At 42.0% G+C, this 13,222-nt stretch overlaps 1 protein-coding gene across 3 annotated transcripts; it reads right to left on the reverse strand.

Annotated features, from left to right (window-relative positions):
- Positions 1-1,268: 1,268 nt before the first annotated feature.
- Positions 1,269-12,814, reverse strand: NEUROD4 (neuronal differentiation 4). Of its 3 annotated transcripts, none has more exons than XM_080990454.1 (2): positions 12,251-12,814; positions 1,269-4,058 (listed from the first exon to the last, which is right to left on the reverse strand). In XM_080990454.1, the coding sequence occupies exon 2, from the start codon at positions 4,047-4,049 to the stop codon at positions 3,054-3,056; it is 996 nt and encodes a 331-aa protein (XP_080846580.1). In that variant the 5' UTR covers positions 4,050-4,058; positions 12,251-12,814; the 3' UTR covers positions 1,269-3,053. The 3 variants fall into 3 exon arrangements, with proteins under 3 accessions (XP_080846580.1, XP_080846581.1, XP_080846579.1); XM_080990455.1 differs by lacking the exon at positions 12,251-12,814 and adding an exon at positions 6,512-6,783; XM_080990453.1 differs by lacking the exon at positions 12,251-12,814 and adding an exon at positions 5,924-6,006.
- Positions 12,815-13,222: the final 408 nt, after the last annotated feature.

Here is a 13,222-nt window from a genome sequence, read left to right on the forward strand (position 1 = left end):
TGCTAGAAAGAGTGGAAGAAAGGGAAGTGTGGATCACACACATGCTCAAGCAAGATTCCACCTGAGTCCCAAGACAGGCTCCACCTCATTTGTGACCTTTGCCTGGCTGGCACCCAGGAGTTTAAATTACATTAAATTAAACGTAGGTTCTGCAGTCACTGATCACGGCACATGCAATTTCATTGGAGAAACGTTGCATTTAAATGGCTGGACTAAAATGAATATTAATAATGTCAACAGCAATGTGGCATCAGCATTCTGAATAATACAGAGAGGCAGCCCTGCAAATTGGATTGGGCCCTGGAACCTGAATTGTCCATGTATCATGCAATAGCTGGGATACATAACAAAATACACCATTGTTTGTTGGCTAGCTGGAGAGAAGAGGTCCTAGAAGCATGTATATCAAATCCTCACAACCAGTTTTTAGACTTTTGAGTGTTCAGGTTAAAGATGGCAGTCAGTGGTAATGGGCTTCATTTGCTTTTGTGAAGTCCAGCAGTTTTTTATATCCCCACATTCTTATGCATGTTTATGCCTTGGTTATTGTAAGAAGAAAGGGTGGTAGAAGATCCAAGAACTGAGCCCTTTCTGGGCACAAGCAAATGAGCGTTTTTTTTAAAAATGGTGGTGGGGTGTGAGTCTCTTGCTTGACTGGAAAGATTGAAGATCCACCCATTGAGGTTTAGTTCAATATTGTGAAAGAATGAATGACTACATTGTATCTTGCAACGGAAGTGATGCAGCTGGTCTGGACTGGAGAAGGCTAGCCTTCCATTTATTGCTGCTATACTGAAGTCATGAATTAGCAATGCCACATTGCACACACAGGCTAGGCAATGGAGGAGCTGGAGATAAATCAGTGTGATATTCATACTGAAAGTGAGACATTGCGCTTTAGGAGCATCCTTGCTATAAGGTGCACTGGTGATTGTGAACTCCTATATGTGAATCCTCGTAGTGTATGAGAAGATGCTGGCTCATATGTGGCTGCTGCTGGAAGGAGCTACTGCCTAGTACATTTTCAGGAGTGTTGTTTCTCTTTCTTTCTCCCTACAGTTTTCACCAAAGCCCCTTGGGAAGAAGCCTGAAGCCTGAAGTCTGTATCATTGGTTTAATTCTCCTAGACACTATTTGAGATTTCAGATGGTTGAACATATGGGATTAAGATTTATGATTCAGTGGAGTGAGGATGCTTCCCCAAACTGGGAAGTGTGGTTGCAGAGTCAAAATCAGAAACGGGGGCCTGTGACCTACAATCTGTCAGCCCCAGCTAGCATGGTCAATAGCATAGGAAGATAGGAGCTGTAGGCCGAGCACATTTGGTCTAAAGTGATCATGACAGTCTGTAGCAGGGTTTGCCCCATACGTGTGTGTGTTTTCATGGTGCTAAGTATAATCCAGACTAAAGCTGTTGGGTTGGAAGAAAGATCTCTTAACTTTATTTCCCCTATTAGCAAAACCCTGTCGTTCCAAGTGGGCAGGAAGTAGCAAGTGTTCTTCCTGTCCATCATGGTTTCACATTGGTTGTTTTTTTCACAGGGAGCAGGCAGAATCTCTCTGGTGTCTCCTTCCTGGGAATTGCTCTTTTCTGACTTCTGGGGAACTAAAGACTGTCAAGAGAAATGGGAGTCTATAAATTCAGTGAACTTTGTCACTTTCTTTAGGGCTGGCATTTATTTTGTCCTACTACAAAAATCAAGGCCAAAATGGAGGTGCCTTCGGAAGTGAAACATCTGAAAGGCTGATCTAGGTGAGTCTAAAGAATTGTGATAAGTTTAATAAGCAGAAAGCAGTGGGGGGAAAGCAATAGGTTATCACACACCTCTGTTAGAGCTGGTGGTAAGTTTTGCACTAGGGCAGGGGCAACGGTCATAGATTTATATTTCCCTCCTCAGAGGAATTTTATGGGGGAGCCATAAATCAAAAAGGGTTGCTGCACTTGTCATTATTTCATTGTATTACCCACCCTCATCACCCTAAGGTCCCATGTAGATACTATTCTATCCCCTGCTGCAGTTTATTATTTAGAGCAAGCATGGGGAGCCTGTGCCCCTCTAATATCACTGGATTAAAGCTCCTATCATCCTTGACCACTGGCCATGCTGTCTGAGGCTGAAGGAAACTGAACTCTAGCATCTGGATGGCCCTGGGTTCCCCATCCTTGATTTAGAGAGGTGAAAGGAAGGGGAAGAGAAAGGTCAGGAAGTCAGATGCACTATGATAATAATACTTTGTCTTCCCAATTCCCAGGCTTTTGCATAAGCCCTACACCACACTTTTTATACCAGCGTTGTGCCTGGTTTCATGGCAGTGTGTTCTGCAGATTTGTGTGGAAGCACTGAACACTCAGTTTAGGGCAAAATGGCAAATCTAAATGTGAAGAAAGAGAAGACACAACAGTTTCTTTGCCTGTGGTGTGACTCTGACTCCAGTTTGCTTGGCAGAAATAACATTGGATTAATCGGTCAGCTGCCTGCCTCTCCCCATTGCATTGAGTGGGCTTTCCAATTTTTATTTTATGTACTCATATTAATTTATATATTAACAGTCCACCTTTTTTTTAAAAAAAAGGAACTTTTTAATTGCATTTGCAAGGCTGCTTTGGGAACTGAATATGGTGGTGTAATGGTGATGTCATGAGTGATAGTTAATCAGCACCACCCACTGCCAGCTTCTGCTGCAAGCATGCAGAGCCATTTTCAGTCCAGTGTTTGATCCTGGAAAGGGGGGGATGTTTGTAGTGGCTGCAATGAGGGTACTCCAAATCAGCTCCATTGTTAACTGTAAATGTTGTGTCTGCATCCTAAATGCAAAAACCACGAAGAAACTTGGAGCTGCACTTTAGGAATGGGGACCTGTCTGAAAGCCCATAAACCAACACAACTAAAATATATTTGTGCTCAGAAGAATGTGGTATGACTGCCCATGAAACTAGTCTGATCATAGTAGAGCAAGTAAACTCCTTTTCACAGTATTAATTCTACTGATGTCACACCATCTCCACAAAGGATCGTATTCCTTTAATCCATGAGGGGATTCATCTTCTTGGGTTATTCACTGAATATTGCATTGAGCTGGGCCCCAACCACATGATGAGGATAGGAGTCATAGCTCATATCTATGGGGATGTCATACCTGGGCACTGAGGTTGAGAAATGAGAGCTGTGCCCATGAGTGCTGCTCAAGCTAACAGATGGGTAGTGGGTCATGAAGCTGTATGATTTTTCCAGGTCTGGAGAACCATCTTGCTTTAGGGAGAAATTTCCACTGATGCTCAGGGGAGGTGTCAAGGGGCCCTCATATGCCGGAGATGTGCAGTCTTGGTGGTGGTTGCCAAAGGACGGATCCACAAGGCTTTTGAATGTGGGAGGCTTTAGGTGTACAAGGTGGGCCTCCATGTTTCCGTACGGTGGACTGGGCAGCCCAGGAGACTGGTAAGAAAAACTGTGGCTGGGCACAGCTGAGTCAGAGACAGGGCTTTTCTCCTCATGTTTCTCCAAGAACAGGGTTTGAGGTCCCAGCTGCAGGCAGCCAGCCACCAAGTTGCTGGTTGGTTGGGACAAACCTTTACATAGCATCTCGACAAAACCTTTCCCTTCTGGAGTCTGCCCACTTTCCAGGACCTCTGACAAAGCCCATATATAGTTCCTGGCAAGTCTGAGTGTCTCAATTTTGGACAACTTCTGTGTCTTGGAGTAGCAGGGCATCACCTGCCTAAGGTTATCCAGAGCATCATTGAGCCCATGCATCCGTGTTCGCTCCCGGGCATTAGCCTTCACCCGGCGGGCCCTGAACCTCTCCATTCTTGCCTTGGTCATCTTCTTCTTCTTTGGGCCCCTTCTTTTTGGCTTCCCACCATCTTCCTCCTCCTCCTCCTCCTCCTCAATACTGTCATGCTCTTCATTAAGTCCAGCAAGTATCCCATAGGAGGCTTGCCTGCTATCTTCTTCCTTCATCTCATCTTGGGAGCTTAGGGCTTCATCTATCCATGGTTGAGATGATATGAGCTCGGCCATTTCTTTGGACTTGCTGTAGAGTTTGCTCATCCCTTGACCCTGGAAAAAACAGCAACCACAAATCCAAATGAATTCAGGAATGAGCAGGTCCACAAGATGACTTTATCATTTTATATAAAGAGGTATGACCCAGGAAGTTATGTTCTACCATTCTGTTCTAGCCTGTGGTGCTTGTATGCAATGTCAGTCATACACAGTGCAGAACCATTGAAATTAGTGGACAGAAGTAACTTAGGTCAATTAATTTTAATGGGTATACTCTGAATAAAAATTTGATGGAGACAACCTTGTCTATTTAGCATATTGTACAGCTTAACCCTGACCTTTTTCTAATCTTCCTATAGCTTTTTATCTGGAAGCAGGGGTTGGGAACCTGTGGCCCTCCAGATGTTATTGGACTCTCATCAGCCTATGCTCTCAGTGTGGCCTATAGTCAGGACTGGTGGCAGTTGTAGTCTCATAACATATGGAGGGCCACAGGCTCACCATCCCTGCCATAAACATAGACCTGCACAGCTTGCAAATGCACAAAACCAAAAGAAGCCCACTAGCCTGATGGGTGCTTGATACATCACCCCTTCGTGTTTTTTAACTTTTGGGTAGGAAGCAAATGAAGACGGTTTACAAGCCCTGGTGGGGAGACCATACTGGTTGGTCATAGGCTGCACTGGTCTGAAACAGATGATCAGAATATTTCCTTTAGGGGTGAGAGAAGATTAGATCCACAATTATACCTTGTAAGCTGAGTTCCATGCAAGCAAATGAAAAAATGCCATAGGCCACATAACAGATTTGTATGGAAAAGCTAATTGGAGTTGTCACCAAATTTTACCAAAAATAAAATCAGATGCTAATTGGGGTGAGGGGCATCTTCATTCACAGAAACATCTGTAAGGACTTGGAGAGGAAGTTAAAATATATTAAATAATAAAATAGGAATCTCTCTGAGTTTTCATAATCACAACACTCTGCTACTCTGAGCATAGTGAGAAGGTGGGATAAAAATCTAAACCTAAAGGTCCCGATTCAACTAAAGTTAATAATCATTCCTTAAATAGAAGATGCAGTCATACTTCGGGTTACAGACGCTTCAGGTTGCGTTTTTTCGGGTTACGGACCGCCGAAACCCAGAAGTACCGGAACGGGTTACTTCCAGTTTTCGGCGGTCACGCATGCACAGAAGCACTAAATTGCACCTTGCGCATGCACAGAAGAGCCGAATCGCAACCCACAAGTGCGCAGACGTACCCCTGTGGGTTGCGAACATGCATCCCGCACAGATCACGTTCGCAACCTGAGCGTCCACTGTACATAGAATCCAATAGAACAAATTAGTTGAGATTCAATTTAAACCCAATTGTTTTTAATGGAACTTACTAAGTTTGGTTGGACATTTTTAGTGATGGAGTCTTAGCTTCATAATTTATTTATCAGATGTCTGTCCTATCATCTATCTATCCATCTCTGTTGTTTGAATTTTGAGGCAGAATTTCACATTTCAAATACAGGGACCTACAGCAAAATGTTGTGGTGCAGATTGATCCTACTCAGGGTAGGAGTCAGCCTCTGGTGAATAATGAATGCTACGACAACACTACAGAGAAAGAACAGGAAAAAACAACAGCCTGGGTTTCATGATAATCAACTGCTTGTCAGCTTGACGTACTCATTTAATAAAGCTTAATGTGTAAGCAGCTTTGTTGAAAATGTGCCATCCAACTAATCGGTCAACTGGCCGTCGCCTCATCCAGTGTAGCAAATCCTACTTTTAATATGCCTGATGGGACTTGTATAATGGATTAAAGTGTTAATTGTTGTGCAAATGGGTAGTGTGTCCCATAGGCTCCAAGCAGACCCTAATTACGTTTTAGTAAGTAATTAGAATGTAGCAAACCTAGCCTTACCCTGGAACACATGTGGGCCAGATACTTGCATGCACCTGATCTGTGACAGCGGGAGGCCCTGCTCCTAGGGGTGCAGTGCAGTGTTGTGGGGCAAGCATTGAACTAGGCCTGGGGAGATGCAGGTGCAAACCCCCACCCAGCCACAAGGCTTACTGGGTAAATATGGGCCAGTCACTGTCTCTTGACAAGAGAGAACAACTTGGGATCCAGCAAGTGAATGCAGCTCCTTTGATGGCTCTCGATAACTTCAATGAATGTCACCCTTTTTGCTGCCTACACAGAACTGAAAAACAAGCAAGGAGGCTAAGAAACCCTTAGTAAGTCACCGTACATGGCTAGTGTACTGTCTCTGGTTTGGTGGGTCACACAAGGTGTGCAAATCTGCAGGCTGCTGTTGAGTATGGTGGTGGTTGACCTGCTGGGTACAAGTGAGACTGCTCAGGCATTGGCTGCAAGCTGAACCCTGGGCTGGGTTGTGGTGGGGGCTTAACAGATCAGGCGGGTCAGCATCACATCTACAGCCCTGCTGCTCATACTGTCCAGGGTGGAAGGTACCAGAGGGAGGGGCAGGCAAATTGCTGTGCTGACCTGAAGCTGGTGCAGTGACTGGGCCTGGGCTGGGCCCGCTGCTGTCACACCCGGGTGAGGAAAATGTCCTTCGGATATGACACACACTACTCTGCCGGAGCTTAAGGACAACTTCTGTTTCCTTCTACCAATGCCATATAGCTTTGTGAAATGATCTAGAAATGATGAAAGCTTAAATCTCAATGATCTTTGGATGAGCTGAAAGTGTAGGCTCCCACTCTCTCACAAAAACTGTCATTGGCAGGCCGGTGAGTGGGGGGGTCCTCTAGCACTTTTTTTCAGAATTACATGTGAAAGGGCTACAAAAGTGTTTAGTTGTTAGAATGATCCCTGGTTGGCTAGAATTTCTTATATATAGCTGGCATTGCCCTCATTCAAAATGGCTCCCTTTCCATTGTGACACCACCAGCAAAATAATATGGGTAATGCTGTGTAGTGACATCATCACATCCAGTTATGTGATCCAGGATTGACTGAGATTCCTTGAGAAGAAAGGAAATAGGAGGGAAATGGTACTGGAAGCAACAGCACAAGGGGTACTAGTGATTGTGACAAACAGCTGTGAACAGGCACAACAAATTGTAGGACTAAAATACAACTTTAAAGGTAAAAAACAAATGACTAGCTCTTTCAGCTCAGCTCTAAAATATTCACCATTTTAACTGAGAACAGAGCAAGACACAATGACCAGGTTGGTTGCAACTCATGACAAAAAGGTATTTCTAAATATATTTGGCAAGTGGAAAAATCAAAATAAAACATAAAATATTTATGGATGCAAAAGAAAGAGGAGATTTTCCCCTGCCAGATATGAGACCATAGTATGAGGCATCCTGTCTTTGTTGGTTAAAGGAATGGATGACTTTAGAGAATTCACATATTCTAGACTTAGAAGATCACGACAATATTTTTGGTTGGCACGCTTATTTATGGTATGAAAAGGTGAAAGTTCATAAAAGATTTACAAATCATATAATTAGGAAAAAATTGTAGAGTATGGGATAAATCCAAGAATTTATTAAAAACACCACTTTGGTTCTCATCACTGAAAGCTATAGTGGTAAAGAAAAAGAATATGATAGAAGGGAGGGGAACTTACAGAAATTTATTAAAACAAGAGGGAAGAGAGTATAAATTAAAAGAATTAAAAGAATTATAAGGAAAGTTACCAGCATGGATACACTATCATCATTTGAATGAAGTATTTAAGAAAGATAGGATACGAGGGTTTTGGGAACAAATATCACAATTGGAGAGAGACCTGATGGAATGGAATGTAAAAGTGCTGTCTAAAATATTATTGGAATGGGAGACAAAGGATGAGCAAGTAAAATCCTCAATGATACATTGGGAATAGATATTGGTCATAATATAGGCATGGAAGCATGGGAACGATTGTGGAATATGGATATAAAATTTACAGCATGTTATGGTCTAAGAGAAAAATATATGAAAATGATATATCAATGGTATCTAACACTGAGTAAATTGGCAAAAATGTATAAATCTAAATCAAATGTATAAATCTAAAATCTATAGCACAGAATGAACTCAGGCTTGCTAGAGAGGTTAAAAGCAACAGTTCAAGAAGGACACTGACAAACTGGAACATGTCCAGAGGAGGGCAACCAAAATGGTCAAAGGCCTGGAAACGATGCCTTATGAGGAACGGCTAAGGGAGCTGGGCATGTTTAGCCTGGAGAAGAGGAGGTTAAGGGGTGATATGATAGCCATGTTCAAATATATAAAAGGATGTCACATAGAGGAGGGAGAAAGGTTGTTTTCTGCTGCTCCAGAGAAGCGGACACGGAGCAATAGATCCAAACTACAAGAAAGAAGATTCCACCTAAACATTAGGAAGAACTTCCTGACAGTAAGAGCTGTTCGACAGTGGAATTTGCTGCCAAGGAGTGTGGTGGAGTCTCCTTCTTTGGGGGTCTTTAAGCAGAGGCTTGACAACCATATGTCAGGAGTGCTCTGATGGTGTTTCCTGCTTGGCAGGGGGTTGGACTCGATGACCCTTGTGGTCTCTTCCCACTCTATGATTCTATGAAATAAGTGTTGGAAATGTAAAGAGAAAGAAGGTTCTTTTTATCATATGTGGTGGTCTTGCAGTAAGGTTAAAGCTTACTAGAAAATGATATATAATGATATGAAAGGGATGTTTAAAATAATGTTTGTAAAAAAAACCCCAGAAGCTTTCCTTTTGGGAATTATAGGGACAGAACTACCTAAACTGTATAGAAACTTATTTACGTATGCAACTACAGCGGCAAGAATGTTTCTCACCCAAAAATGGAAAGAAGCAGAAGTCCTAGCAAAGGAAGAATGGATACAAAAACTTATGGAATATGCAGAAATGGCGAAACTTACCAGAGGAGTAAGAAATCAAGATAAACTTTTTATAAAAGAATGGAAATGGTTTATTGAATATTTATAGATAAATTCTAAACACATAAGAACATTGGCAGGATTATTGTAATAGCATGCAGTTTTACAGGAGTATATATTTAAAGCAGATGAATAAATGAGCAAATTAAGTTAATTTGGATATGCAGAAGATATTAAAGTAAATTTTAGGAACTGCAGAAAGAGGGGGAAGGATGTCAAGTTTTGAAATGTTAAAATGATTGTAAAATTAGTGAAATTATAAATCTGAAAAGTATCATTTTTAATGATGATGATGATGATGATGATGACACAATGACCAGGAGTCAAATAGCCATGCTACAATAGCCCAGTAGGATGCTTGACTACTTGCAATGAACAGCAGAACACTGTGATCTATCACAAAGTGGTTATCAAGTCCCCTCAATTTCAGAAGTGATTTACTACATAGCACGAGAGGATGCTTTTTGACAAACAGAAACACAAATCCTCCTTGATTATGTGATTCTTTGGATTCAGCCAAATGGGTCACAATTTATGCGCATACAGATTTAAGAATAGCATTAAGAGAAACAGAAAGAAACTCTGCTAACTTAACATCTGCTAACCTGAATCTGCTTGGAGTAAAAATGTGTATTCTCTTAGTCTCTCTCCCACACATATAATTCCCATTCATAAATTTTATTTTATAAATTTTAGGGCTTATGAAAGTGCAAAATAATTTTATTTGACAGGGTAAAACTTTATGCTGTTGCTTCAAAATTCAACACAATTAAATGAGTATTTCTATTTTTTAATAACCTTCTTTACTGAATTTAAAAAACCAAATTTGAACAAGCAACAAATGTATTAGGTTTCTTTTAAGATTAAAACCCACTGCAAATTCTTGCTAAATTTCAAATATGAACCAAATGTCATCCCATTTATATAGAAAATATGGTTATGCAATTGGTTATTCATGTGCATTTTATTATTATTACTATTATTATTATTATGGAAACAATCCAATAATTAGGATCTGCTTTCAGATAGGGACTGTACTAGATAGTATTCAAGGTACTTCCTGATTTCTCAATAACATGTACCTAAAAGTTTGTGTCTGGAATTCTGGGCCATTCAGCACATTATGGTGACATTTATCACAGGCTTTGCCGATAAAATATTGTTGATTAGAGCTTGGTCTTCCACCCCTACCCTGCTGCCCCACTAGGGTTCGACCCTGCAATAAATATATGGATGGAGCAAATCTGTCCAGGTGAAAGAACCTTTACGAGCAAAGCACTCCCCTACCCCTGGTATGATTCCTCTCTCTCTCTTCCCAAAGCAATGGGATGGAAGGGTTGGCACATCTGGTTAATATTCCTTGACAAGCTGTCTCTCAATGCACTTGGGGAAGTCTCGGGTAAAGCAGAGCCAGAAGGGGCACAGCCAAGGGGCACAGAAAAAAAGATAATGTTTCCGCATTTGAAATAGCCATGGGGCCACCAGATATCTGGTTCCAGCTGCATACACACCATACATTGAAAGTCCCCCCCCTCCAAGAATCCTGGGTACTGTAGTTTGTTAAGGGTGCAGGAAATTGTGGCTCTAGGGGAGTAAAATACAGTTCCCAGGATTCTTTGAGATTAAAAAATGTGCTTTAAATGTATGGTGTGTATACATCCATATTCTACATTAGTTTTTCTTTTTATAGATCATAATAGGACCTTCCACACACATACACACACTTATATGTATCATTGTTCCACACATTTCATTTATTCTTATCGGCTTCCAAATAAATGGGGCATGTTTGGCTTACTAAACAGAGCAAGGGACCACACAGAGTGGCTGGGGCAACCCAGCCAGATGGGCAGGATATAATAATAATAATAATAATAATAATAATAATAATACAGTTGCCAAAAATATACAGGAAGAGGAAAGACAAATGTCAAAGATGTAAAATGACTTGTCCTCCTAAGGCAAACCATTGGTCCATCTATCCCAGTATTACTGACTGATAGCTGCTGTCCAAAGTTTTAGCAAGTGGTACTGGGACCTGAAGCTAGGATTTTCAGTGTGCAAAGCCTGATTTCTGTTGCAGAGGTATAGCTATTCTCCAGTGCTTAGAAGCAAAAGCAGTGGATTCATGAATTTGCAATAAATTTAAGCAGGATGGGGGGGGGCTCTTTAGAGGGATGGAATGGAATAACAAGCTGCTCATGGAACAAACAAGATGCTTTACCTCTCAAAGGGAGATTGCAAATATATATGTCAGCGCAATTGCAATGCATGGAGCTGTACACTAATCAGTGTTAGACTTATAATTTGCCTAACACTTATTGTGGGTTACATTACGTTTTCACACGTCTTCAAAACAAGCCTTCAAAGGAAAGCATCAGAATTTGTAGTTTTAGGGATGACCATAACAGCAGCTTCCCCAAAGTCCCCCAGTAAAGGTCATGAGTTGGGATATGAATCTAAATTCCCACAGAATGAATTCCAGAGCTTTCTAATGGGTCACTAGCTCTGGCTTAGATAAACAGTCCTAAACTCATCCGCTTCCCATGGATGAATTAATCTCAAATTCCAAATTATCAAGTCTATGTGGAGAACTATTAATACAAATCAGAACCACCTGTTCTACACTTGTATCACATATGTAAAAAGTCACACCTTTTGTCCAGGAATGATACATTTCCTTCTGTTCTCATAGATTCTCATTCAGATTTAATTGCACATTCTTTCCACTCACCCACAAGCACTGAAAAACATGCAGAAACTCACTCATCTATCATTGTTAATCACCTTGACTGTGCATTAATGCCCAAGCAGACAACCAAAATACACAGTGTGAGCATTCTCTCACCTCCAGGTAGTTTGACTATCTGTACTACCTTACCACATATTAGATGTAGGTGCATGGTTAGAATCTGTGGTTCAAACAGCCACCAGTTCCCACCCCTAAATGGTGCGCACTGAACTGAAAATGTGCCGAGGGAGGTAAATAATATGTACAAAGTGATTTTAATTATGTACCTTGTAGACTGGAAGACAGCTCAAGCATAATCTTGGGGTAATGCTCAAACTGATTAATTACACTTTCCTGAACTCTTAACCCTATTTCGTACCGATAATTAACATGAATAAAGACTTTAATCACACCTGGCTTACACAAACTTACTTTTGCACGTGGAATTGAGGGTTCTAGATGGGAACAAATTTGTGAGTTCAGATTCAGACCTGTAGGCCGTAACTTAAGGAAAAGAACATACAATTTCAGTTTGCACCACCCTTTTAGTCAGAAGGAAATGCCTTTTAAAAAAACAAAAAAGCAGTATTTGGCAAATGACTCCCAGCCCCTCTTACCGTGCTAAAGGGTAGCCTTTTGACCACCTCCCGCTTGCTCCTTGTTGACAACAGAAGCCAACAAAAGTTTCTTGAGTGTTCAGTGTTCCTCGAACATTCTTCCACAGCGGTAGGACCTTTCAGCACCAGAGGCCGGGGACAGCTCCCTCACCTCCGCTATAGGAAAAGAGCCTCTGTCTTTAGTCCCGGGTTGCCTTCGAGCCTTTCCCGGTCTCTCTTTTCTCCCACCCACTGGCGCAGGCTGGCGCTAGAAAACACAAAATAACAGGCTCTCCTCTGGGTCACGGCTGTCGACCCTATGCCTCTCTGTTCGCTGGGTTTTCAGCGCGGTCTCGGCACTTAGAAGGGGTTCAGGAACTTTCCTCTGCTGCTTCCTCTTCCAGAACCACAAGTTCTCCGGGCAGCTCCTCCTCTTGCTTCTGGAGAACTCCTCGGGATCCCGACACTTTTGAAAAGCTTTCTGGTGTTGGCGATTTCCGCTTGACTGGAACCTCCGGGAGCTCCTCCCACTTGGGGTAGAGAAAAGAGAGTGCAAAGCAGCAAGGACGCCTGCACTGGACGTCTGCAAGGAAAGTTTTCTAGTCTGCTTCCTTTCCCTCCCTTTAGTTTCTGGAACCCCAGCCAGCGCTGAATTTCTGAAATAAAAGGTTTAGCATCCCACCTCCCAGAAAACTACAGAGCTTGACATCAAAGCACCCGCTTTCCCATCTCTGCCATCTCAGATGCAGGGCAGAAGTAGCTGTGGCTTCTTGGGGCATGTGTGCGCATGAAGAGAAAACCTGCACATGTTCCGAGGCCGTTATGTAGATATATTGCGGAGTTAAAGCTTTCTTTAACACCCTAGCTCAGATTAAGCCTTGTTAGCAGAGGGGGAGGAAGGACGATGCTAACACCACTTAAGGCATTTAAAATCCTACTATGTGGGAAATGATGTTTAGTTTCTAAAATGAGAGGCGATGCCTTGTAAGCCCT

The sequence above is a fragment of the Podarcis pityusensis genome (assembly GCF_964106645.2).
Source record: "Podarcis pityusensis genome assembly, chromosome: 2".
NCBI lineage: Eukaryota > Metazoa > Chordata > Lepidosauria > Squamata > Lacertidae > Podarcis > Podarcis pityusensis.